This window comes from Nicotiana sylvestris, chromosome 8 (assembly GCF_000393655.2).
Source record: "Nicotiana sylvestris chromosome 8, ASM39365v2, whole genome shotgun sequence".
Classification (NCBI taxonomy): domain Eukaryota; kingdom Viridiplantae; phylum Streptophyta; class Magnoliopsida; order Solanales; family Solanaceae; genus Nicotiana; species Nicotiana sylvestris.
Window position 1 is genome coordinate 112711522 of NC_091064.1, and position 26987 is coordinate 112738508.

The 26987-nt window shown below is 38.7% G+C and overlaps 2 protein-coding genes across 2 annotated transcripts; both read right to left on the reverse strand.

Annotated features, from left to right (window-relative positions):
• Window positions 1-22127: 22127 nt before the first annotated feature.
• Window positions 22128-24202, reverse strand: LOC138875533 (uncharacterized). The gene is made up of 5 exons (XM_070154368.1): window positions 23482-24202; window positions 23300-23392; window positions 22939-23134; window positions 22503-22568; window positions 22128-22395 (listed from the first exon to the last, which is right to left on the reverse strand). The coding sequence occupies exons 1-5, from the start codon at window positions 24200-24202 to the stop codon at window positions 22128-22130; spliced, it is 1344 nt and encodes a 447-aa protein (XP_070010469.1).
• A 556-nt stretch (window positions 24203-24758) lies between these two features.
• Window positions 24759-25433, reverse strand: LOC104249648 (uncharacterized). The gene has a single exon (XM_009806126.2). It carries the CDS (start codon window positions 25431-25433, stop codon window positions 24759-24761), a length of 675 nt encoding a protein of 224 aa, XP_009804428.2.
• Between the last annotated feature and the right edge of the window lie 1554 nt (window positions 25434-26987).

Here is a 26987-nt window from a genome sequence, read left to right on the forward strand (position 1 = left end):
ATTAATAGAACTATATTTTTTTTGGTAATTTTCGAAATTATATAAAGTACAAAAATAAGGTACGATTTTTTTGTATTTTTCAAGTTTACGAAAAATACAAATCCTAAAACTATATATATATATATATATATATATATATATATATATATATATATATATATATATATATATATATATATATATTGTAATTTTTCTTTTGCGACGAAAATAAAGTAAAATAGTAAAAATAGCTATATTAGACCTAAATTAAATATTTACGCTAAAAATGTGGAAATTCTCGGGGAGGGTCAAAAATCACGCGTCTACACCAGTCCTTACCATTACATAATCTCAAATTTTGGCAAGTAAACTGCATGCAAAAACGTAATCCCTACAACAAAAACTTCAACAATATCTCCTAAGGCTACTCAAAAGCTCAACAATATGCGAAAATAACATTTCCAATCCTTACCTTTACATAATCTCAAACTTTGGCAAGTAAACTGCATGTAAAAATGTAATCCCTACAACAAAAACTTCAACAATATCTCCTAAGGCTACTCAGAAGCTCAATAATATGGGAAAATAACCAAAACCCACAAAGAAAATGTCTTCAAAATGAACAGCTTAATAAGCTTTTAATATTATGTCTCTATTTGGAAAGTATATACAAGCAAATGAACACTGAGATTCAAACAACCACAGAGATGTAGCAATTCGAACTTAAACGGAAATAATGGACGACACTTCGATCAGCATCAACGAACGGCGACATAGCGCTGAGAAATAAGAAAGTAAAGGCGAGATATGAGAGCGACATGATCAATAGCATTTGCCGGATTCAATGGAAATCTGGCTAGATCTGGATGCCAGTTGGCTTAGCAAAGTGATAAGAACAGGGCCAGTTGGCTTAGCAATGGTCGCCGCTTGGCCAGTTGTCACTTCCGGTGGTGGCGGTTTACAACAGCATCCAAAGGGTGAGTGATTAAATCACTAAAACTCCGGCGAACAACAACGAAAGGGAGGTTGGGAACAATGACTGTTTTTCTTTAGTGTAGAAGAAGGGTTACGGCGGCTTGAGGTCTAATTTTTTGGGAGTTTTCAAGATGATGAGGACAGCTGATGCTTGTTTATGGTTGAAGAAGAAGAAACTGAAGGCTGTGCTAAAGACAATGAGGTCCAGGGTGGGAGGGGGGGTCCTCGTTTTCGGGGCTGCAGCTTTTTTTTCTAGGTCCTAGAGTCTATCTAGGTCTAATGTGTATTTTCTGTATTCTTTTTTTGCTGATCGTATGTATTTTCACGGGTATGAATTATGTCTTGTATTCTTGTATAGCTTAGGTCCAAACGGCGGATGATGTAGAGTGTGTATTAATAGGTTAGGTGTAGGTTATTATTTAGGTTTAAGGGTATTGGGCTCAAGGAATGGGCTAGAAAATTTGGCCTTTATGACTAGCTTTGCTTAAAATTAGCTTAATTATCTAAAACTCTATCCGTATAGAAATATTACCAAGAATATTAATTAGCCATACTTAAGTAAAAATAATTATTAAAATAAGACTGACCGTTAAAACAAACTATTTTTGATATTTTTCCAAGATTAAAAATGACTACAAAACATTAATGAAACTATTTTTTTGTAATTTTTATTTTCTTGTAATAAAATAACGTAAAAAAGTCAAAATTAGTTGAAATAGCGATATTAGGCCTAAATTAAATATTTACATGCTAAAATATAAAAAATCTTGGGGAGGATCAAAAATCACATGTCTACAACTGCCCCTCTTTGACTGAAAATATGACGAGTTTTCAGACAAAGAACGACTAGACAGGTTTTTCGACCCGACCCTTATTTAAGGAGATCAAAACTAAGAGGAAGGAGAAATTGATCGAGCCTTGGTATCTGAGCTACCTACAGATCGTTGGCTCTGAGGTAATGGAGTATACCAAGGTGGAGAGCCGATTGAGGTACCGTCGAGGTTCCGGTTCACGGTCCCGTTATTACCTCAAAATCAAAATTAAAAAGACTAACTAAGCCTATCAGCTACGAGTTACAAGATTCCTATCTAAGCATCTTCTGAAGCTTGATCTTGAGTCATGGTTGGTTCTTCACGTAGACTCTGATTTGGATCTTGATGCTTGTTAGCTACAGGTGCTGGTTCGTTCCTTTTTAAAATTCTCTGATCAAAATCGAACATGCAGAGCTTGTGACTTCAATCACGTATTGAGCATTCCACGGCTTTTATCTGCTTCTGCACTTCGAGTTCACTTCTTTTTCTTTTCTTGTTTTTTCTTTTATTCTGGATCGATACTTCTTCTTTTGGTCGTCTCGAACCTTGCACCTCGAGGTAAAACCTCCTCAGACACCAAACCAAACAAACGAATGAAATTTTTCTGCCCCAGTTTTCACTAGGAAATTTCGTGAGTTATTGTAACAAAATTCTAAACTACTTCTTTATTGAAAGCAATAAAATCAGGATTGTGTATCTTTGAGAAAAAGAGATTAGGGAGTGGAGACCCTGTATCTAAAATGAAATCAACTAGGGATTGAAGGCCCTAAGTTGGAAAAGCGACTAGGGAGTGGAGACCATATGTCTAAAAATAAAATCAACTAGGGAGTGGAAACCCTATGTTGGAAAAGATTACCAGGTTATGATGGCATCAGCTAGGGAGTAAGACCCTATGTTGGAAAAGATTACCAGGTTATGCTGGCATCCACTAGAGAGTGGGACACTATGCTGGAAAAGATTACCAGGTTATGCTGGCATACTATGTTGGTGAGTGAAACTACTGAATTGTGTACCTATTCTAAAATGAACCAAGAAGGATTTTTTGTCTTTTTTTTTGAGTAAAAACATTTTTAAACAGATTGCCCCAGCGCTTTTCAAAGGCAAAAGACCCTTTTTTTAATCGAGACACCGCTTTTCTTTTTTCTTTTTTTTTTATTTCCTAGGAGAAAATTCATCAGACTAGGTCTTCTATCTTAGGAAAAAAAATTCATCAGACTAAGATTTTGATCCTAGGAGAAAGTTCATCAGACTAGGTCTGTTTTCTTCTTCTCTTTTTTGGTATCTTAGGAGAAAGATTCATCAGACTAAGATTTCTATCCTAGGAGAAAGTTCATCAGACTAGGCCTTCTATCTTAGAAGAAAGATTCATCAGACTACGATTTTGATCCTAAGAGAAAGTTCATCAGACTAAGTATCTTTTTTTGGTATCTTAGGAGAAAGATTCATCAGACTAAGATTTCTATCCTAGGAGAAAATTCATTAGACTAGGTCTTCTATCTTAGAAGAAAAATTCATCAGACTAGGTCCCTTTTTCCTTTTTTTTGGTATCTTAGGAGAAAGATTCATCCGACTAAGACGTTTATCCTAGGAGAAAGTTCATCAGACTAGGTCTTCTATCTTAGGAGAAAGATTCATCAGACTAGGATTTTGATCCTAGGGAAAATTCATCAGACTAGGTTTTCTTATCTTAGGAGAAAAATTCATCAGACTAAGATTTCTTGTATCCTAGGAGAAAATTCATCAGACTAAGTTTCTTATCTTAGGAGAAAGATTCATCAGACTAAGATTTTGATCCTAGGAGAAAGATCATCAGAGTAGATCTCTTTTCTTATCTTAGGAGAAAAATTCATCAGACTATGATTTTGATGCTAGGAGAAAGTTCATCAGACTAGGTCCTTTTTTTCCTTTTATTTTTGGTTTCTTAGGAGAAAAATTCATCAGACTAAGATTTTTATCGGGAGGAAAATTCATCAGACTAGAACTTTTTATCCTAGGAGGCAAAATGTGAATATCAATGGCAAGATTTTATGCATAATAGCAAGGCAAATAAAGGCAAAGATTTGAGAAACTTTCCTTTGTCGGCCCTTCTCTTCTTTTCTTTTTCTTCTTTTTATTTGTTTGTTTTTTTTCTTTTTTTTCCTTATTTTAGAACCACTTTCCCTGCACTGCTTTATTCCTATTTCACACAAAGAAAAATTTGTCAGTCTTGAAAATGGTAGTCGGTTTGTGGCCTTGAGTCTTGGGCAGCTTGGCTTTTGCTCAATCAGCTTGAGTCAGTTTCAAAAAATATTTTGCTCTGCATCAACCCTAATTGTTTCACACCCAATACCATTTGTATTTGTGGCTCAATCAGCCTTATCCCAACTGGAGATCTTTTCTTAGGTGACCTTCTCTGATATCTTGAATGACTTCCTGAATTTTGAGCAATTTGTCTGTCAGAAAAAATCACAAGTTATCTTTGCTTGCGTCAAGTATGCTGACAAGAGTCTTTTTGGGGGAAGCCTTTGCATGAATCCTCAAGGTAAATTGACAGTAACAACTGAGTGCTGGCCAAATTTACTTTATGCAACTGAAAAGATGGTAATAGATTTTAAAATCTTTTCTTGCTTGTTTTGACAAAGACTGACTCAGAGTGAAGGACACAATGATGCAAAGAAACAAATATTAATAAGAAATGCCCATGTCGAAAGGACAGAAGGAAGAGTTTTTTTTTCAATAACTAGCCTTAGTGATCATGACATGCATTTTGGACTCAACGGCCTGATCTATCAAACTAACCAAATCTTCTCTTTTACCATTCTTATGACCTTTGAAGTCGGGCTTGTTCGTGCCGATTCTTTGCATCAGCTTCATGTCTCACTTTTGACTAGTAGTGCCCGAGGGGTTTTCACCAACAAGTATCTCTCATTATTCATCTATGCTTACCGCCGTCTTACAGTGCCCATGAGGGTTTTCACTAATAAGACTCTCTCATTTTTCTTTTTCTATTTATTTCCCTCTTTTTTGTGAACAACTCGACGGTGTTCTACGTATGTAATGACCCAACCAGTCGTTTTGAGAATTTAATATCCATTCAGTAGTGTAAGGTCTTGAGAAGCTTCATAATATGAGCATCGACTTGTGCGCATGGTTGAATTCGGTTAATGGATGATTTAGAGTAGAATTGGAAGAAGGAATGATGTTTTGGGAGTTTGAACGGTGAGAATTTGAATGGAATTGGACTTTTGAGTAAATGGCCCCGGAATGAAATTTTGATAACTCCAACATCTTCATATGGTGATTTTGGACTTTGGCGCGTATCCAGATTCAGATTTGGAGGTCCGTAGGGTAAATTGAGGCATTTCGGCGAAAATTGGAAAAGTTGAAGTTTGACCCATAGTTGACTTTTATGATATCGGGGTCGGAATATGATTCCGAGAGTTGGATCAGCTCCGTCATTCATTTTGGACTTGTCTGCAAAATTTGGCGTCATTCCGGGTTGATTTTATCGGTTTCAGCACAAGTTTTTGAATTTGGAAGATTTGGAAGTTCATAGTTCGATTCATGGTGTGATTCATCGTTTCGGCATTGTTTGATGTGATTTGAAACCTCCAGCGAGTATGTGTTAGGTTATGTGACTTGTTTGTGAGTTTAGACGGGGTCCCGAGGGCCTCGGGTGCTTTCCGGGTAGGCTACGGGTATTTTTCCCCATTTTTTGGAACTGCTGTTTTGCTGCTTCTGATATCTTTCTTCGCGATCGCGAACAGCCTCTCGCATTCGCGATGCCTTGTTGCTGACCACCTCGAAATCCTTCTTTGCGTTCGCATCCTTCTCTTCGCATTCACGATGCCTTGTTGCTGACCACCTCGAAATCCTTCTTTGCGTTCGTGTCCTTCTCTTTGGGTTCGCGAAGCCTTGCATTTTTCTCCTCCGCGTTCGCGAGATCATCATCGCGTTCGCGATGAGCAACCTAGGCAGCCTTAACTTTTCTTCTTTGCGAACGCGACCCTCTCTTCGCGTTCGCGATGCATAAAAGCCTGGGCAGACAGAATATATCCCAAAATCAAGGGTTTCACCATTTTCATCACATTTTGACTTCTAGAGCTCGGTTCTTGGCGATTTTTGTTGGGTTTTTCACGAAATACGATTGGGTAAGTGTTCTTCAACTATAATTAAATATATTCCATGAATTTGTCATTATTTTTATCATTTAAATTGTGTTTTAGGTTGGGGAAAGAGTTAGTTTTTGAAGAAAATTTTCAAAGTGAAAAATCAAGATTTGAGGGACCAAATGGTATTGGAATTAGATAAATTTTGTATGATTGAACTTATTTTGGAATGGGTGACCGGATTTTGTAAAATTTGATGGGTTCCGAGGTACAGGCCTGGGGGTCGACTTTTGGGTCGATTTTTATATTTTTGTAAAGATTGAAACTTTATTATTTGGAATAGTTCCTTATTCGATTTATGTGTGTTTTGGAGATGTTATAGTTGGATTTGAGCTATCCGAAGGTCTTTTCGCCCGAGAAGCCCGTTTTAGAGTACCGAGTTGTCATCTTTGAGGTAAGTATCTTGCCAAACCTTGTGTGGGGGACTTCCCCTTAGGATTGAGTCTTCTATGTTGATTGAAATCCGTGAACATGAGGTGACTAGTGCGTACCAGACTTAATTGTGGAAAGTTGGCCTTTTAGGGTTCTTAGGTTCTTATATTCACTAGGTATGGAGTTATTCTTGATATGACTGAGTTCCTGCTTATTAGTTTTGTCTCTACATGCTTAGTTGGAATTGTATGATGCATGATTTACTCTTATTGCCTAATTGTCATCTTGTTTGATTTAACTGAAGAACTTCGCCTCTCTTATCATCATGCTACCATTTCATAACTGCTTGCATTACTGAGAGTTATTGTCATCCCTCCTATAATCGTCCAGTCTTAAGCGCAGCTAAGATCACCTTCCCTTAACCAAAATTACCGAATGTTCTTGTAACTTCCCCACCTTAAACGGAGTTTAGATGACCTATATCTTTGTCGACTTGCCTTTATTTGAGACTACTAGACTCGTGTTGTCTTCCTTGTACTAATTTTGTTTATTTGGGATTGTCACTATATGTTAATTTCCCCTTTCATTGAATTGTCCCCTTTATGCCCTTCATTTTTCTTATCTGTGGCTATTCTTGTGAACTGGTTATACTGATTCCTTGTTGATTTGAAGTTTTGGAGTGGATTCACTCGCTATATTTTGTATTAATATCCCTGTTATTGTTATGCGGGTTATGTTGGTGCACGAGGTCTCTACCGTGCGGTTGTGGTTTTGTTGGTGCATGAGGTCTCTATCGTGCGGTTGTGGTTTTTGGTGCACGAGGTCTCTGTCGTGCGGTTGTGGTTGTGTTGTGCATGAAGTCTCTACCGTGCAGTTGTTGTTGAGGGGTTGCACAAGGTCTTTGCCATGCTATTGTTACTATTGATATATTACATATGCGGCGTGACAAGGCGGGATATGTTTATATGCTTATATGTGGGTTGCGTTTGTGGCGCGATAAGGTGGGAACATTATGATGCACGTGTGGCGAAACAAGGTGGGCACTTATTATGTTATTATTTGCACATGTGGAGAGACAAGGTGGGCTATGTCAGGGATTGATTGTGACGATTTGTGATGGCCTGGGGGCATTCCTGTTTGTTTAATATTGTGATTGTGGTACGCTTACCTGTATGAGCTTTATCTCGTGGAATTTGTGAGGAAACATCGTATGTGCTGTCTACTCTTCTCCTTAAATCTATTAGGTGGTAGGAATTTTGTTAGAGCACTTGCACAAGAATACACGTAGTTGAACACTCCTATTGGATGTGAAGTCCTTCTGATTTTGCCGAGAATAGATGTACACCCTCGTTTGCTTATTATACATGTGAGATTGGCTCTGGTTAGCAAGTGAGTTGTCAGTATGACCATGAGGTTGATGGGGGCACAGGATGCCAAGTTTTAGATTTCATGTACTGGGACTCGTGAGTTGTAATTGTCCGAGATTCGGTATTTCTTGGAAATTGTTGGATAAGACCTGATGTGAAAACTATCGTAGGATCTGAGTTATTGCTTACCTTTACTGTATTGTGACTCTAGGATTTGGGTTGTGTTTTTGCTCGCTCTTCTGTGTCATTATTTTGGTATTTTGTGTTGCTTGCGGTTTTTTCCCCTTATTGAGATTGTAGTATTGTTAGCCTTTTCGTGTAGTCCTTATATATACATCATGTCCCATTGTTCCTATATTTGTATAGTTTATTGGACCGGTAGGTGTCTTTTGTTCCTCGTCACTACACCACCGAGGTTAGTCTTGATACTTACTGGGCAACACTGTGGTGTGCTCATGCTATTCTTCTGTACATTTTTGTTGTGCAGATCCAGGTACTTCCACTTAGTTCTATCATCCTTAGGAGGAGGCGTTTCTATAGCGACTTTGAGGTATATCTGTTGCGTCCGCAGATCGAGGAGTCCCTTTCTATGTTTCTATAATAAGTATAGTCCTTCAGTATTTTCCCCTTGTTTAGACATTCCGGAGTTAGAACTTCTTATGTATCTCTTAGCTTGTGATTCGTGAGATTCCGAGATTTGGGAATTGTTGTTAGCTTCGAGAGTTGTTATTGTACGTGCCACGCAGCACCTTAAACACTGTTCATTTTACTATTTCGGTTTTTAATTATTTCTTCCACAATTGTTGTTTATATTCCGCATTGTTAGGCTTACCTAGTCGTAGAGACTAGGTGCCGTCACGATGGTTCACGGAGGGCGAACCGGGGTCGTGACAAGTTGGTATCAGAGCTCTAGGTTTATAGGAGTCATGAATCACAAGCTGGTTTATTAGAGTCTCGCAGATCGGTACGGAGACGTCTGTACTTATCTGCGAGAGGCTATGTAACCGTTAGGAAAAATTTCACTTCATTTGATTTCCCTATCGTGCGAGATTTGTGACCTCACAAACCTAAACCTCTGTCTTCTATTCTCTCACAGATGGTGAGGACACATGCTACCCGAGATGATCAGGCACCCGCGCCCCCTACTGCAGCCGTTAGAGGTCGGGGCCGGGGTAGAGGCCGAGGACGTGCACGTGGTGCAGCCAGAGAACCCGCACGAGCTGCCACCGAGGTACCACCAGTAGTCCCAGCCGGAGTCCAGGCACTTGATACACCTACTGCTACTACTACTCCAGCTCTTCAGGAGACTCTTGCGCAGTTCATGAGCACGTACACCACTTTGGCTCAGGAAGGGTTGCTTCCCCTTGCTGCAGCCACATCTCAGGCTGGGGGATGAGCACAGACTCCCGCCGCCCTCACTCATGAGAAGTGAGTGCATGTTGAGCAGGTCCCTGAGATTATTCTTGTATAGCCTGCAGTCCGAGATCAGCCCGAGGGCAGGACAGTAGCTTTCGAGGAGGAGCAGCTAAGGCTTGAGAGATTCAAGAGGTACAAGCCTCCTATATTCAGCGGTCTAGCATCGGAGGATGCTCTGGGATTTCTAGATGAGTGTTACCGCATTCTCCGTACCATGGGTATATTGGAATCTAGTGGCATTTGTTTCACCGCCTTCCAGCTTCGAGGAGCCGCCTATGAGTGGTGGTGTACCTATGAGTTATACAGTTTGGATGAGACAGCTTCACTGACTTGGACCCAGTTTTCAGATATATTCTTGAGAGAATTTGTCCCTTAGAGCCTCGGGAATGCATGGCGCGCAAAGTTTGAGCATTTGCGCCAGGGTACTATGACTGTCTCGGAGTATGCTGTTCGTTACACTAGCTTGGCTAGACATGCCCCAGCCTTGGTTTCTACTGTTCGCAATAGGGTTCACCGATTTATTGAGGTGCTTAATCCCAACACTAGGTTTAGCATGGCTCGTGAGTTGGATATAGATATTTATTATCAGCAAGTGGTGAGCATTGCTAGGAGGATAGATGGTATGCATGCTAGGGAGAGAGAGGACAGGCGGGGCCATAAGAGAGAGGGAAGACGAGATCAGGAGAGAGATTTTGAGGAGGCGAGGAGGCCTCGTAGACCTGGGAGATCTGTTGGTCCTTATTTTGGAGGCAAAGTGCGACAAGGTAGATATTTTGTGGGTATATATATATATATATATATATATATATATATATATATATATGCATATGAGTGGGTTATAAGTCGATAAATCAATTTACAAGTGTATCAATACCTAAAAGAACCCGTCCCTGCGTTCCGAGCGCTTCATGTTCTTATATATATATATATTACTACTACTACTACAATAGGACCTTTCTGACAAGTAATAAAAAAAAGGAGATCAGATATGAGTTGGTAATTTCTTAGAGAGAGAAATATACTTTAGAAGTTTCATTCATTTTATCCAGAAAGGAATTGTTAGTAAAACTGTACGGATCCATCCGGGCCCAAGGCGGAAGGCATGGGCGCACACAAAAATTTGGGACTCGCGCGGATTTGCAGTTTTATGGGTGTAAAATGCCAAAAAATATAATATGGTCATTTCAGGTGGGTGGAAAATGTTTCTTATGCCGTATTTGATGTCCGGGACAAATATTAGGCGATTCCACGACGGATTGCGATACTGAGTCCGCAAATGCGAATTCAATAGGCTTCGCAAAAAGCGGCATATCTTTGCAATTGTGAGTCCCTTCCCAAACATCCCAGGTTCGCAAATGCGAGGTAAACTTCGCATTCAGTTCAGTTCGCGCTTTAGGCTTTTCATAGTGACTCAGGTGTTCATAGGTCTCGAAGTGCCCGTACCGCACAGTTTCCACAGCCTCGTCAGCAGAGAGGTTGCTTTGAGTGTGGAGATACTAGCCATATGGTGAGAGATTGTCCCAGACTTCGGGCCGATGTGTCACAATGAGGTATTTAGGTGAGTAGAAGGTGCCCAATAGGGGGAGGCCCGGCTCATTGATGTGTTTCATATAGTAGGCTTGAGGCTGCCGCGCCAGCTGAATGTCATTCAGGTCTGATTTCGGTTTGTTATAGAGGAGCACCATCCGTACTTTATTACAATTCTGTTTATCGGGGTGAGTTTCCCTATTTGTTGCTCTATTTATGGGTGTATTTCATTATTAGCACTCTGTTTATGTGATTACCCTATTGGGAGGTTCTATGAGTGATAGCCATGTCTATCGTCTGTTTCTAGCCATTGTCGGGAGTTATGAACTAGTAGTAAATTCTTGTTGTCCATTTTAGTAGGTTTGAAGTGATTTCTAAGTGTCTTTGGCTACGAGCTGTGATTTTTATGCTCCATTAGTGTGGGAGCCAGTACATGTTGTAATCTTGGTGACGGAATTGATCTAGTGAGAGTTCCCAGCTGATTTGATGTGGACCCTACTTGTGATTTAGGGTGGAGGGCAGGACCCTTGTGATTTCATGTGTTTTGATGTGTTTTGATGTGTTGACGCCCCCGTGGTGGGAGTTATATCAGTATGAGAGCCTTGTGATTCTTTTATATGCCTTAATTCTTTATTGTCAAATTGTTTTGTAGATTAGTGTTGATAGAAAATTTGTGTTTGTCTGGTAGTTCCCTTATGTGTTTCCCTTCCCATATTCAGTCATTTTCGTTCTGTGCTTCAGCTTGTGGGTGTGTGCCCATTGGTATTAGTTGAGATTTGCTGATTCGGATGTTTAGTTATGTGGCTTTCGTGGTTATTGTATCATCGCCAGTGTGGTGGGGGTTTGAAATGGGTTCCTATTGGATATGAGGCTTATGGCTGGTGCTAAATTTGATTTCGGGCGAATATTGTGATCAGATATATTACTGTGGGCCTATATGTGATGTGTCATGTTGTAAAGGTGTACTATATGGGTGTTGGTATGAATTGATGCAGCTGGTTGAGACTGATACCAGGTATGGATTTAGAATCGGGTCTTTTGAAAATGGATGGAAGATGAGAATTCTAGTTCTAAGGCTTATTGGCATTGCTAGAAAGGCTAAATTTCAGTTGAGATGGTGTCGTCAGGCTTACGTGGATTGGGGTGACGTGGGATCACCCGCGAGTGTATGTTGGAAGTGTGCGTTTATTGACTTGAGGACTCGAGGTGAATCTTGGCACATTCGAGGACGAACGTTGGTTTTAAGAGGGGGATGGTGTAATAACCCGGCCGGTCCTTTTGAGAATTTAATCTCCGTTTGGCGGTGTAAGGATTTGAACAGCTTCTTAATATGAGCATCGACTTGTATGCATGGTTGAATTAGGTTAATGGATGATTCAGAGTAGAATTGGAAGAAGGAATGAAGTTTTGGGAGTTTGAACGGTGAGAATTTGACCGGAATTGGAATTTTGAGTAAACGGCCGCAGAATGAAATTTTGATAACTACAACAGCTTCGTATGGTGATTTTAGACTTAGGCGCGCGTTCGAAATCAGATTTGGAGGTCCGTTGGGTAAATTGAGGCATTTCGGCAGCAGTTGGAAAAGTTGAAGTTTGATAAATGGGGAGGTTTGACTCATAGTTGAATTTTGTGATATCGGGGTCGGAATATGATTCCGAGAGTTGGAGCAGCTCCATCATGTCATTTTGGACTTGTCTGCAAAATTTGGCGTCATTCCGAGTTGATTTGATCGGTTTCGGCACAAGTTTTCGAATTTGGAAGTTCATAGTTTGATTCATGGAGTGATTCGTCATTTCGGCGTTGTTTGATGTGATTTGAGACCTCAAGCAAGTTTGTGTTAGGTTATGTGACTTGTTTGTGAGTTTAGACGGGGTCCCGCGGGCCTCAGGTGTGTTCCGAATGGGCTACGGGTATTTTTCCCCATTTTTGGAACTGCTGTTTTGCTGCTTCTGATATCCTTCTTCGCGATCGCGAACAGCCTCTCGCATTCGCGATGACTTGTTACTAACCACCTTGAAATCCTTCTTCGCGTTTGCGTCCTTCCCTTCGCGTTCAGCCTTGCATTTTTCCCCTCCGCATTTGCGAGATCATCATCACGTTTGCGATGAGCAACCTGGGCAGCCTTAACTTTTCTTCTTCGTGAACACGACCCTCTCTTCACGTTCACGATGCATAAAAACCTGGGCATTTTCAAAATCGAGGGTTTCACCATTTTGATCACATTTTGACTTCTAGAGCTCGGTTCTTAGCGATTTTTGTTGGGTTTTTCACGAAATTCGATTGGGTAAGTGTTCTTCAACTAGAATTAAATATATTCCATGAATATTTCTTTATTTTTATCATTTAACTTGTGTTTTGGGTTGGGGAAAGAGTCGGTTTTTGAAGAAAAATTTCAAAGTGAAAAAATCATGATTTGAGGGACCAAATAGTATCGGAATTGGATAAATTTTTTATGGTTGAACTCATTTTGGAATGGGTGATCGGATTTTGTAAAATTTGATGGGTTCCAAGGTTCGGGCCCGGGGGTCGACTTTTGGGTCGATTTTTATATTTTTGTAAAGATTGAAACTTTATTATTTGGGATAGTTCCTTATTCGATTTATGTGTGTTTTGGAGTTGTTATAGTTGGATTTGAGCTGTCCGGAGGTCTTTTCGCCCAAGAAGCCCATTTTAGAGTACCGAGTTGTCATCTATGAGGTAAGTATCTTGCCTAACCTTGTGTGGGGACTTCCTCTTAGGATTGATTCTTCTATGTTTATTAAAATCCGTGTACGCGAGGTGACGAGTGTGTACCCGGACTTAATTGTGGATAGTTAGCCTTTTAGGGTTCTTACGTTCTTATATTCACTAGGTATGGAGTTATTCTTGATATGACTGAGTTCCTGCTTATTAGTTTCGTCTCTACATGCTTAGTTTGAATTGTTTGCTGCATGATTTACTCTTATTGCCTAATTGTCATCTTGTTTGATTTAACTGAAGAACTTCGTCTCTCTTATCATTATGCTGCCTTTTCATAACTGCATGCGTTACTGAGAGTTATTGTCATCCCTCCTATAATCGCCTAGTCTTAAGCGCTGCTAAAATCACCTTCTCTTATCATATGTGTTGTCTGATCTTCTCCTTACGTCTATTAGCTGGTAGGAATTTTGTTAGAGCACTAGCACAAGCATACACATTGTTGAACACTCCTATTGGATGTGAAGTCCTCCTAATTTACCTGAGTATAGATGTACACCCTCGTTTGCTTATTATATATGTGAGAGTGGCCCTAGTTAGCAAGTGAGTTGTCAGTATGACCATGAGGCTGATGGGGGTACAGGATACCAAGTGTTAGATTTTAGGTACTGGGACTCGTGAGTTGTAATTGTCCGAGATTCGGTATTTCTTGGAAATAGTTGGATAAAACCAGATGTGAACACTATCGTAGAATCAGATTTATTGCTTACCTTTACTGTATTGTGACTCTATGATTTGGGTTGTGTTTTTGCTCGCTCTTCTGTGTCATTATTTTTGTATTTTGTGTTGCTAGCGGTTTTCTTCCCTTATTGAGATTGTAGTATTGTTAGCCTTTTTGTGTAGTCTTTATATATAAATCATGTCCCGTTGTTCCTATATTTGTACAGTTTATTGGACCGGTAGGTGTCTTGACGGTTCCTCGTCACTACTCCACTGAGGTTCGTCTTGATACTTACTAGGCACCGTTGTGGTGTGCTCATGCTACTCTTCTGCACATTTTTGTTGTGCAGATCCAGGTACTTCCACTCAGTTCTATCATCCTTGGGAGGAGGCGTTTCTGTAGAGACTTTGAGGTATATCCGCTGCGTCCGCAGGCCGAGGAGTCCCTTTCTATCTTTCTATAATAAGTATAGCCCTTCGGTATTTTCCCCTTGTTTAGACATTTCCGAAGTTAGAGCTTCTTATGTATCTCTTAGCTTATGATTCGTGAGATTCCGGGTTTTGGGAATTGTTGTTAGCTTCGAGAGTTGTTATTGTATGTGCCAAGCGGCACCTTAAACGCTGTTTTATTTTACTATTTCACTTTTTAATTATTTCTTCCGCAATTATTGTTTATATTCCGCATTGTTAGGCTTACCTAGTCGTAGAGACTAGGTGCCGTCACGATGGTTCACGGAGGGAGAACCGGGGTCGTGACAACGTCGTGTAACAACTGTTGCTCATTACATGCGTCTCTTGACATTCTTGAAGGCATATTGGGAGGTCTTTATTTGGAAGGTTTTTGGATAGGGTTGGAAAGAAAGGTCGACATGAAGGCTCAAAGTAAACTCAAAATGAGGGATTATAGACTTACAACTCCTGGATTCGACTCTTTCAAAAATGAAATAAAATCTTCGCCCCAATTTCAAATACTGGGGATTTTTGGATTTTTCTATTTTTTTTCTTTTTCTTTTTCTTCTAAATTCTTATTTGGTTGGACCGAACCATGAGGCTGCCTACGTATGGTTATTCTTTAAGGAATCAGGTCGAACGTAGTTCAAACTTCTGACCTAACTAATTTTTTTTCATTCTTTGTTTTTTTTTCTTTTTTTAAATCTTTTTTTGTTTCTTTTTGTCTTCAAAACAAGTTGCCCCAGCTTCTATTTTTTAGGGCATGAACCTTTGACAATTCTTTTTTTTTCACTTTGAACTTTCTAAAAGCTGCCCTAGTTTGTACTCTTGGGGCATGGACTTTTATTGTTATTTCATTTTTTTCATTTTTGTTGACTCTAAACTTGATTCCAAAAGAGGGTGGTCAAAGAAAATAATGCAGGCTTAAAGGGGTGACAAAGTGTATAAAGTGTTTGGGTTGCAGAAAAAGGGTCTCCCAACCTCGAGAACGCCAAACATAGTATCTTTTCGCGATCATAGCAGTGACGAATATATATGTCTTCTTGGTGTGTCATGGTTACAAGACACTTTCCATCCCTTAGTGTCAAACTTTCCAACAAACTTCAATTGGTTAAACATCCTCAAGCCCGAACTTCACAATGATTTGAAGGTAAATTTTACTCGACCTTAATTCCAAAGTATTTCAACTCTTTATTCATCCTCAAAAGTATTTTTTTCAGTTATCCAATTCTAGATTAAATCAGTTTCTAAGATCTGGCCAAAATTTCTGGATGGATGTCATGTCATTAGAACTAGCGAGAAAAGAACTAGGAACAGAATGACACAAAAGGATAAACTGTATTTTATTGAGTAAAAGATGAAAGGGTTTGACAACAAGACAAACAACCTAAAATCCGAGTTACAACCCTATAATAACCCGCATAATGAAATAGCAACAGAACAGACACACAAGACCCACACAAATAGAATGGAGGGATATAAGGGTTTGACTCAATAAAATAAATAAAATCTGGATGACAACCCTGAAATAACCCAGATAGTAGAAAAAACATCAAAACAAGCTACCAAGATTTCGTCCTAGTAAGGAGAGAAAGACTTTTCAATTTCTAAGCTTGACATTTAGCCACAGATTTGCTCATCAGAATCCCATGGCCTTCTCCAATTTTAGTTGGCAAATTTCCAAGAGGATTATCATACTCCATGTCACCACACATCTCCCCTACAAAGTGTGCATCATCATGTGCATGTAAAGTACTCTGCGCGATACTTTAGGTGTCACTGTCTTCGATCAAAATCAGTTTTTCCGGGATCATCCTGTCTACTTCTCTTTTCAAATCCCGACAGCTTTCAACATTGTGCCCCTAGGTATTGTAATGGTATTCATACCTTTTAGAAGGGTCAAAGCTTCTTGCACGTGGGTCCACATGATTTGGAGGAATAGGTGCAATCATGTCATGATGCTTTAACTTCTTAAATAAGCTTGCATAGGACTCTCCTATTGGCGTAAAATTATCTTTCAACCTTTGTTCTCCTCTATACCCCTGGCTTGGACGTGGGTAATAGGGCCCTTGAAAATTTTGTGAAGGTTGTTGGAGGTTTTGAGCTGTTGTTGCTCGCCTTCTAGGGTGTTTTGGTGACTGGACAACATACTGAGGTGGATCAATAGAGTATTGAGGGTTCTGAGGTGGATAATACTGCTCAGGGGAGTCATGGAAAACCTGAGGAGGCTGCTCACACCTTTGAGATGTTCTCCTGGGACCTCTTCTCGACCCTGATGTCATCATGATTTCTTCAACCTTCTCATTCGTGTCACCAAAATTACCGGATTCAATCTGGACAACCTGAGTTGCGGCTTTGAGAACCGCTTGACTCATAATTCTGCCTGTCTTAAGGCTATTCTCTACCATTTCTCCCATTTTGATTGCTTCCGAGAAGGATTTGCCAACTACGGACATCATGTTTTGAAAGTAATCTAGCTCTTGTGCCTGAAGGAAGACAGTGATTAGCTCATGGTCATCCATGGGTCGCTTAACTCTAGTTGCTTGCTCTCTCCATTTAATAGCATATTCACTGAAACTTTCACTTGGTTTCTTCCTCAAGTTTGAAAGGGAATTGCGGTCTGGGGCAATGTCAATGTTGTATTGGAACTGTTTGACAAAGTCCTGTGTCATGTCATCCCAGACGTACCAGCGAGATGTGTCTTGATCCATAAACCATTCGGATGTTACTCCCGTAAGGCTTTCCCCAAAATAAGCTATTAGCAATTCTTCATTTCTTCACACACCTCTTAGTTGATTGCAATACCTTTTCAGGTGGGCTTTGGGGTCTCCATGTCCATCATACTTTTCAATTTTGGAAGTCTTGAAACGATACGACAAGTGGACATGGGGGAACATACATAGATCCTTGAAGGCAATACTCTTTTGACCTGCCAACCCTTGCATGTTTTTCAACCGTTGTTCTAAGCTTTTCACTCTTTGGGTCATTTCTTCCTGTGCCATCTTTCGGGCAGGCTTCTCAATGTTTCCAGAAAGATCAAACAAGTACGCGTGGTACTCAGGAGAGCAAATTGTGACTAATGACAATGCTGTCCTTGGCCATTGGCCCATGCTCGACATATTTTGGTCATTTGTTGTTTCAGTATTCTATTTTCCTCAAACATAGTAGACTCTTGTTGAACCCTTTGACCCTGAGCCTTTTGAGCACTCGTAACAGCTTCGATGTCAGTTATCATTTTTCCTTGGATCTTGTGTTGTCCGCTTACCACAAACCGACCACCTCAAACCTTCTTCACAATTCAAAACAAAAGACACGTTAGAATGGACTCAGTCAGTCCATATTATCATCATTTTTTTTCTTTTTCATTTTTTTTTCTTTCTCTTTTTTTTCTTTCCTTTCTCTTTTTTTTTGGTCTTTGTTTTTTTTTCTTCTTTTTTTTTTAACCATTCGATCGAACCTGATGTGGGTTGCCTACGTATCATGTGGGAACATGAATCAGATCTTGCGTAGTTCAGGAATATTAGGAATAAAGTAAATAAACTAACTTTTTTTTTGGATTTTGAATTTTTCATTTTAATTTTATCGAAAGAAAGACTTATAAAGAAGAAAGAGAATATTTTTGGATTTTGATTTTTCTTCAAAACTTTTGCAAAGAAAGACTTCTAAAGAAAAGATATATATATATATATATATATATATATATATATATATATGTTTTTTGTATAATCGACCTTTTTTTTTCTTTTTTTGGAATTTCGAAAGAAAAACTTCTAAAGAGGAAAGAAAATATTTTTGGAATTTTATTTTGAATTTATGAAAGAAATGCTTCTAAAGAAAAAGAAAATAGTTTTGAACCCTCAATTTTCTTTTCAATTTTTTAAAGAAGAATGAAAAAAAAATTTGGATTTTGAGAAGAAATTAAAAGTAAATATTTTTGTATATTTTATTTTTTTAAAAATTGGGGTCTAAAAGAAAGACTTTCTAAAGAAGAAAGTAATGAAAAATATTTTTGGATTTTTTTAAAAAAATATTGTGGGTCGGAACCGATGAAGTTTGCCTACGTATCTCACATCCGGTGAGAACCAGACCCGCGTAGTTCGCCCTTTTGACACAATAGGAAAATATGACTTATTTTGAAATGATTTTTTCTCTTTTTTTAAAAAATTTCGGCAGAGTTTCAGGATAACTCAAATACCTGCCTCTCACTCTCTTTTCTTTTTTCTCTTTGATTTTTTTTTCTTTTTTTCTGATTTTCTTTTTCTCTTTTTTTTTTCATTTTCTTTCCCTATTCTAGAAGCCAGTCAACATGCAAGCCGAAACAGACAGATACACAAGTAGCATGTAAGATGAATCAGGATGGTCTTCTAATTTGGGTACGCCTGTCCTAGACGGACTCAATCCTTGTGTTGAGTCCCAAAGTCAAATGCATGTGATGCAAACAAGCGTTCCAACTAGGGATCCGGCATGAGGCTATGTTATTCTAGGTTTAAAACCTGGGTGTATCGTTCTATACCTGGCTTACCCGAGCGGACAGCTCGAGCCGAAGAGGGGGCAGCGTACCGGAAATACAAAAGCTTCACCGGCTTTGCAACTTGTCTAAACCTCGTTCCAAAATTGGGATATGACTCTAACAGAAAAGAAGTTACACGAAGTGTACACTTCCCAGATGATTTAGACGACTCAGGGAGAAGAGGGTTTCGTACCAATTTATATACAGTCCAAATAATATCAGAGCGGTAAAAAATGGCATTTAGCACATTAAGCTCAAACATGCAAAACTTAGTTAATAAATAAAGCCAAGTATAATAGTTATTCTAAGTTCGAATTCTTGACCCCTGAACCAATGTTCTGGGTTTGGATCCCCAACAGAGTCGCTAGAGCTGTCACACCTCCTTTTTTACACCCCGAGGGGGTATAAGGGAGTTTTTCCAATTAAAGTGACATTATTCGAAATGGGATTAATTAATTTAATTTTTCAGAGTCGCCACTTGGAATAGTTATTTGGTGTCCCAAGTCACCGGTTTATTTTAAAATCTCAAATCAAAGAAATTTCAACTTTACTTTATAAGTCTGCGAACTAGAAATTCTAGATAAGGAATTTTGTTAACCCGGGAGAATGTGTTAGGCATTCCCGGATTCCGTGGTTCTAGCACGGTCTCTTAAACTATTAATAATTGGCCTATTATCTGATTTATTACATGTTTTAAGCCTATTGTGCATTTTTCGCTTTATAAACGCTTTTTAATTGATTTAAGCCGCATTTAGTAAGATTCAATGTTATTTAAAACACGTCTTAAACCACGCTACATGAAATGCACCCGCAGTTCGCGACACATTCTATTTAACTTTGTTAGAAATTAGAATCGGGTCACATGAAATGCATACCTGGATTTATAACATGATAATTTCTACTATCATTATTCAAAATTATGGTAGGGTCACATGAAATGCACACCCGAGCCCCTTTAATCTACTTTGACATAGTTCAATTGATGAATAGCAACCCAATTTCTATACTGTGACAAAATCATGTTCAGCTATAACCAATTCGAGTAAACACGAGCAAATAACCGAGCGAGCAAATTCAAAACCACAAAGATCAATTACAGAATCAACGGGATCATATCACCAAACAAATAAATAATACCAAGCTTGCATAAAATGAATAGGGGATGAAAGAGTTGAACCTTAATATAGCTGGACAAATGATTGTTTCACTACTTTGAACTCGAGATATAACGAACCGTGGACGGAACTTGAATTAGCACCGGGAATCTAGACACCCAAACTCGAAGCAATTGGGCTAAGCCTTCTACTACAACTTATAGTGACATGAATGTGCCAGTTGACCCATCATTGACAAGGATCTCCCATTTGTTAAAATCTATCAAATACCTCCTCTAAAATTGAAGCTTCTACAAATTCAACAAACACATCTAATATCAAAACAACAAATTTCCCAAACACTTCCCTGCCTTTGTCAGTCACCTCCGGCGACTTCGTCATACAGCACGATAACGGGGAAAAGGGATAAGGGAGATAGCTCATGTCCACATACGACTGCTACTTCTTCAACTTAGTTCAAAATTTCAAACGTATTTCGCTTCCAATGCAAAACGAAATTCTCCAAATAGCATAGTAGTCAATCGCCCATTTGGCATTGAAACTGTAGGAAAATAACATTTTCAGTCCTTACCATTACATAATCTCAAACTTTGACAATTAAACTGCATGCAAAAACGTAATCCCTACAATAAAAACTTAATCAATATCTCCTAAGGCTACTCACAAGCTCAACAATATGGGAAAATAACCAAAACCCACAAATAAAATGTCTTCAAAATGAACAGCATGATAAGCTTTTAATATTATGTCTCTGTTTGGAAAGTATATACAAGCAAATGAACATTGAGATTCAAACAACCACAGAGATGTAGCAATTCAAACTTAAATGGAAACAATGGATGACACTTTGATCGGCATCAACGAACGGCGACATAGCAGTAAGAAACGAGAGAGAAAGGGCGAGATATGAGAGCAACATGATCAGTAGCGTTCGCCGGATTCAATGGAGAGTCACCGGATTCAATGGAAATCTGGCCAGATCTAGAAGCCAGTTGGCTTAGTAAAGTGATAAGAACAGGGCCAGTTGGCTTGGTGAGTGATTAAATCACTGAAACTCCGGCGAACAACAACGAAAGGGAGGTTGGGAATAGTGGTTGTTTTTATTTGGTGTAGAAGAAGGGTTACGACGGCTTGAGGTCTAATTTTTTGGGAGTTTTCAAGATGATGAGGACTGTTGATGCTTGTTTATGGTTGAAGAAGAATAAACTGAAGGTTGTGCTGAAGACGATGAGGTCCAGGGAGGGGGGGTCCATGTTTGCGGCGTTACAACGTTTTTTTCTAGGTCCTAGAGTCTATCTAGGTCTAATGTGTATTTTATGTATTCTATTTTTTGTGATTGTATGTATTTTTCAGTGATTCCCCTTATGAATTATGTCTTGTATTCTTTTATAGCTTAGGTCCAAATGGTGGATGATGTAGAGTGTGTATTAATAGGTTAGGTCTAGGTTATTATTTGGGTTTAAGGGTATTGGGCTCAAGGAATGGGCTAGAAATTTGGGCCTTTATGACTAGCTTTGCTTAAAATTAGCTTAATTATCTAAAAATCTATCCATATAGAAATATTACCAAAAATATTAATTAGCCCTACTTAAGTAAAAATAATTATTAAAATAAAACTGACCGTTAAAACAAAACTATTTTTGGTATTTTTCCAAAATTAAAAATGACTACAAAACATTAATGAAACTATTTTTTTGTAATTTTCATTTTCTTGTAATAAATAACGTAAAAAATTCAAAATTACTTGAAATAGCGATATTAGGCTTAAATTAAATATTTACATGCTAAAATATGAAAAATCTTGGGGAGGATCAAAATCACATGTCTACATGTAGTCTTCCAGAGTATGACAATAGCTTTGAAGTCCAGGAATTGATCTTTGCAGTTATCCTCTCAACCAGTAGCTAGCATTGTTGATTTGTTAGCTTTTTTGAAGCGAATGACACCCCTAGATACTTGAAAGGTAGATTGCCTTCGTTGTAACCCAACTCCTGCAATATGAGTTCTTTCATCCTTTAATTTATACCTGTAAGGTAGATTGAACTTTTATCTTGATTTGCTTAAAGGCCTGAAGCTTTTGAAAATTTCATAAATGCATCCTGAAGCAATCTGATTGATTTCAAATCAGCTTTGCAGAACATCAAGAGATCATCATAAAAACAGACATGGACCACTCCTAATCTTTTGCATCTCGGATGAAAATGAAACTCCTTATTCAAGGCAAGTTGACCGAACTCCTTTTGCAGATATTCCATGGCAATCACAAATAGGTAAGGGGATATAGGGTCCCCTTGTCTTATCCCCCTTTTACCTCTATCTTTGTGAGCCCTCCATTTAGATTTAAGGAATATGACATAGTGGTTAAACATTCCATTATCCATTCAATAAATCTGTGTAGAAAACCTAGGTCCATCAGCATCCTCCTCAGAAAGTACCAATCCAAGGTATCATATGCCTTTCTCAGATCAACTTTGAGAACACACCTTACAGATATCCCTTTCCTGGTATAACCTTTGAACAATTCATGAGTGAATAGTATATTATCAGTAATGTTCCTTCCTTCAATAAATGTTGATTAAGAATCCCCCACCAGATGATTTATTACTATATTTAGTCTGCCAGTGATGACCTTTGTGATGATTTTATATATTGTTGTACAGCATGCTATTGGCCTAAAATCCTTAACCTATGTGGGGTTAGTGACTTTAGGTATAAGAGTAATAGTAGTGTTGTTGATAGCCTTTGATAACTTTCCTGAATGGAAGAAATCCAGAACATCAGCAATCACATCCTCTTTGATCACCGCCTATTGTTGAGTGAAAAACCCTATTGGAAATCCATTTACACCTGGTGCTTTATTAGTTGGCATACTCTTGATAGCCCCCCACTATTTCCTCCACTGTGACATTCTTAACCATCTCCAGTTGTTGTTGCCTTGTTAGACAAGCTCCTTTCTTGATCACCTCAGTGTTTGGACAGGGATGAACTGGTGATGATTCCCCCATCAGCTTCTGAAAGAAATCTAGAAACTGATCCTCCACTTGTTTAGGATATGTAACATTGATACCTGCGTCATTATAAATAGAAACAATTGTGTTAGTAGTTGTGCGCATCTCCATTTGGCATGAAAGTACTTTGTGTTTGCATCTCCATGATGTATCCATGTGGCTCTAGACTTCTGCCTCAACACTTGTTCCTCTACATTACTCCACTTCTCCACTTCAAACAGAACCTCTCTTTCCTGCTGTATAAGCTCCTGCTTTAATGGTTTCAAGGATAATTGGTGTTGTACCAGGTCCAATTTTTGCTTTGCTTGAGCCAGTTTCTGCTAATAAGATGTCATATAGTTGTTCAATCCCTTTAATGCATCCTTGAGTCTTTTAAGTTTATGCCACGTCCTCGACTGCCCTATACCTCTATAAATCTGTACCCATACTTCTTTCACTATTATTGTAAATTCAGGATGGTGTAGGACTGTATGATATAGTCTGAATGGTCTGGGATGTAGGTGTTGCTGCAGCAATCCAAACTTGCAATTCATTAGTATAGGAGAGTGATCAGATACACCAAGATTTAAAAATTCTACCTCAATAGAACCATTATTCATCATCCAGCTAAAATTCTCAAATGCCCAATCTATTTTACTATACACCCTTGCATTTTCATCTCTTTTAATACACCAAGTATAGTACCATCCTCTGTTCTTCAAGGGGGTAAATTGAATTCTATCCAAGAATTCCTTAAAACCTTGTACCTCTGCCTGTGTTATAGGGGCTCCAATTCTATCATCTGCTTGCAGTACATTATTGAAGTCTTCACTAATCAGCCAATCATTTGTAATATTTGTACCTATAACAGTAAGCTTGTCCCATAGCTGCTTCTTTGGATCCAACTCATTGTATGCATAAACCACAGTGAGAAACCATTTCTTCTGACTATTTGGTTCTACCACTTCACAGTGGATAAATTGAGCATCTACCTTCAATTTTTGAATTTGAACATGAGTCTTCCACAATAGCCAAATTCCACCATTATAAGCATGGTCATAGTTATACTGAACTCTCCAGTCCTTTGCTATTTTCTGAGTTATTCTCCTAGCTTTATTCTCTTTCACCCATGTCTTAATTATTCCCATTACCTCTACTTTGTACTTTTTCAGAAAGAGCACTACCTCCTTCTATTTAAAGGACCTATCCAGACCTCTAATGTTCCACGTACTTACTATCATGGAGGTATAGGATGGTTATGCCCACCTTTCCCAGCATCAGATGAAGTGCCACCTTGATTGAGGATCTCAAATTTGTTTGTGATACCAATATGACTAGTAGAGCAACCAGCTTGTACCTGTTCATCCATATCATCCACAACCACTCTTTTGTCAATTCTTCTTTCTTTCCTTATTACTTCTGATAGTTCTAGAAATTCACTATTATCCATATGATTTCCTGCCAATTGTGTACCTATTGCATTGTCCCCATCTACATCAGTTTTTGTAGCATCAATAGTTGGCTCATTTGGCATGGTATTCAAATCTTTTGCCACCCATTTGGTCTCCACCTTTTTCCTTATTCTACCCTTATCTTCCTTCTATTCTGCTTAGCAAAAGCTCCATTTGTCTTATGAGCCTTACTCTGTCTACATTCCTCAGTAGTATGCCCAACTTTTACACAATCCATGCAGTATTTGGGCTCTCAGTCATATTCAACGCTCTGATGAATAATTCCTACTGGAGTGTGTAGCTCAATATCACTCGGCAAGGGATGGGAACTGTCTGCTTCTACTAGGACTCTGGCAAAGGAGATACGATCCATCTCAATAGTATACAGATCAGTGTACATAGGCTTGCCCACTACACTAGCCAGTTTACTCAGAACCTCAGTAGACCAATATCCAACTGTTAAGTTTGGAAATCTTACCCATAGTGGAATCACATTCAAACACTCTAGGTCAAAAACAAAGTCAATCGACCAATTCATCAAAATGAACGACTTGTAATGAAAAGTATAGGGACCTAATTGTATGACTCTATCCCTATCGTCCATCGAATCAAATCTAAATATGTAATAGCCGTCAACATGACATAAGATTTTTGATTTATTAACAAAATCCCACACATTATCAACATAATTCTCCATAGATTTGAAATAAGGATTTTCACCCGGAACATAGCCAATGAGTGAATTGCTCCAATAGCTCTGATGTTCCTTAATATCTTCATCTACAATCGTCACTACAATTGTATCTCCATGCGGATCTGGAGGAATGTATGTGAGTATCTTACCTATTTGAGAGCTTCGATTTCTCTTATAAGCGTTTTCCTCCACTAATTTGGTTTCATGTTCCATTAGCACTGGTTTTCGAGTCATAGCTGAAGAATTCGCAGTGGATTATGCTAGATCTGAAAATTGAAGCCGGCGTGGAATCTCTTCCCCTGTTCTTCACACAGCTCGTTTCCCAGCCAAGTTTGGTGGATACTCATTAGATTCACCCTTACCTGGGCCTTCTTGTATTGTTTGAAACTGAATTGGAAGAAAGCTTCCAAATGTTAATGGTTTTGCATGCGCCGGTATAGTAGTAACTGGTGTAACTGAACTCACCAGTGGCGTTAGAGTGGTGGTGGTGGCCGGAATTGTCATACTACTCGTGCACATTAGCATATTCTACTTAACATGCGCCAAGATAAAACATCAGTCCCCCAATCCCACTGTTTTTCATTGTTAAAAGTGTTGGATATCCCATAGTTTCATTGTCTTATATCATTCGCTTAAACTAGTTTATTGGTGTTTTATGGTATATTTTGGATTGGTTTCATGAAGTAGTATTAATTGTGTGAAGTTTCATAATGTACAAGCTTTCTGGTTGCTTTGGTTTGAGGTTTAAGTGTGTAAAGAGTTTTGAGTTAAACTATGAAATTTCTGTTATTACTATGTAATTAGTACTGATATTGTGGGATCGGGTTGCGCACTGCAATAGGAGGAATAAGGATGATATATATTAAGGAGGAATAAGGGTGAAATGTTAATGTCCGGTGGGATTAGCTTGCACACCGCAACAAGAGGAATAATGGTGGAATGATATGGAGTAATAAGGGTAAATATTTATATTGATATTGATTATACAATGGGATCGGGATGCGCGCCACATAAATTTATGTGTTTATGTACCTTTCTTCTATAATGTGAGTTATTCTGTAGTTTTACATTTCTCTTCAGGGTTGGTTATAGCTAGACACTGATGAGTTCTGTATTCGTTCCTCGCAATTTACTGCTTTATTTTATTTCGTTCTCCTTTCTGCATTTATTATACACTATATACAGGTTATATTATAATTGCCCTGATGTAGACTCGTCACTACCTCGTCGAGGTTAGGCTTGGTACTTACCAGTAAATGGGGTCTGTTGTACTGATACTGCACTATGCACTTTTTGTATAGATTTTGGAGCTAGTAGTGGCTGATTGAGAGATTGGCTTCAGATTTCAGAGTTAGGAGACCCAAGGTAGTCCTATTGGCGTCCGTAGGCCTTGACGTCCCCTTCTACATCTCCTTATTTCTATTTTATCTATTTATAAAACAATTGTAAATTTCTTTCAAACCGACGTTTGTAGAAAATCATAGTAAATTTGTGGATTGTGACACCAGATTCTGGGTATTAATAGCAACAGTATTGGTAATAACATATAAACAAAGGGGTTGTTTACTTATTTCCGCAATTGTTTATACTTTTTTTGTTTGTTTACATTTAATCATTAAAACGAAATGGAAATTGGCTAATAATACTCTAACGTTGGCTTGCCTAGTAAGTGTGATATTCGACGCCATCACGGTCCCGACAGTGAGAATTCCGGGTCGTGACAACATCCTACGGAGGAAAATCAGGATAGTGACAAGTTTGTATTGGAGCTCTAGGTTAATAGGTGCT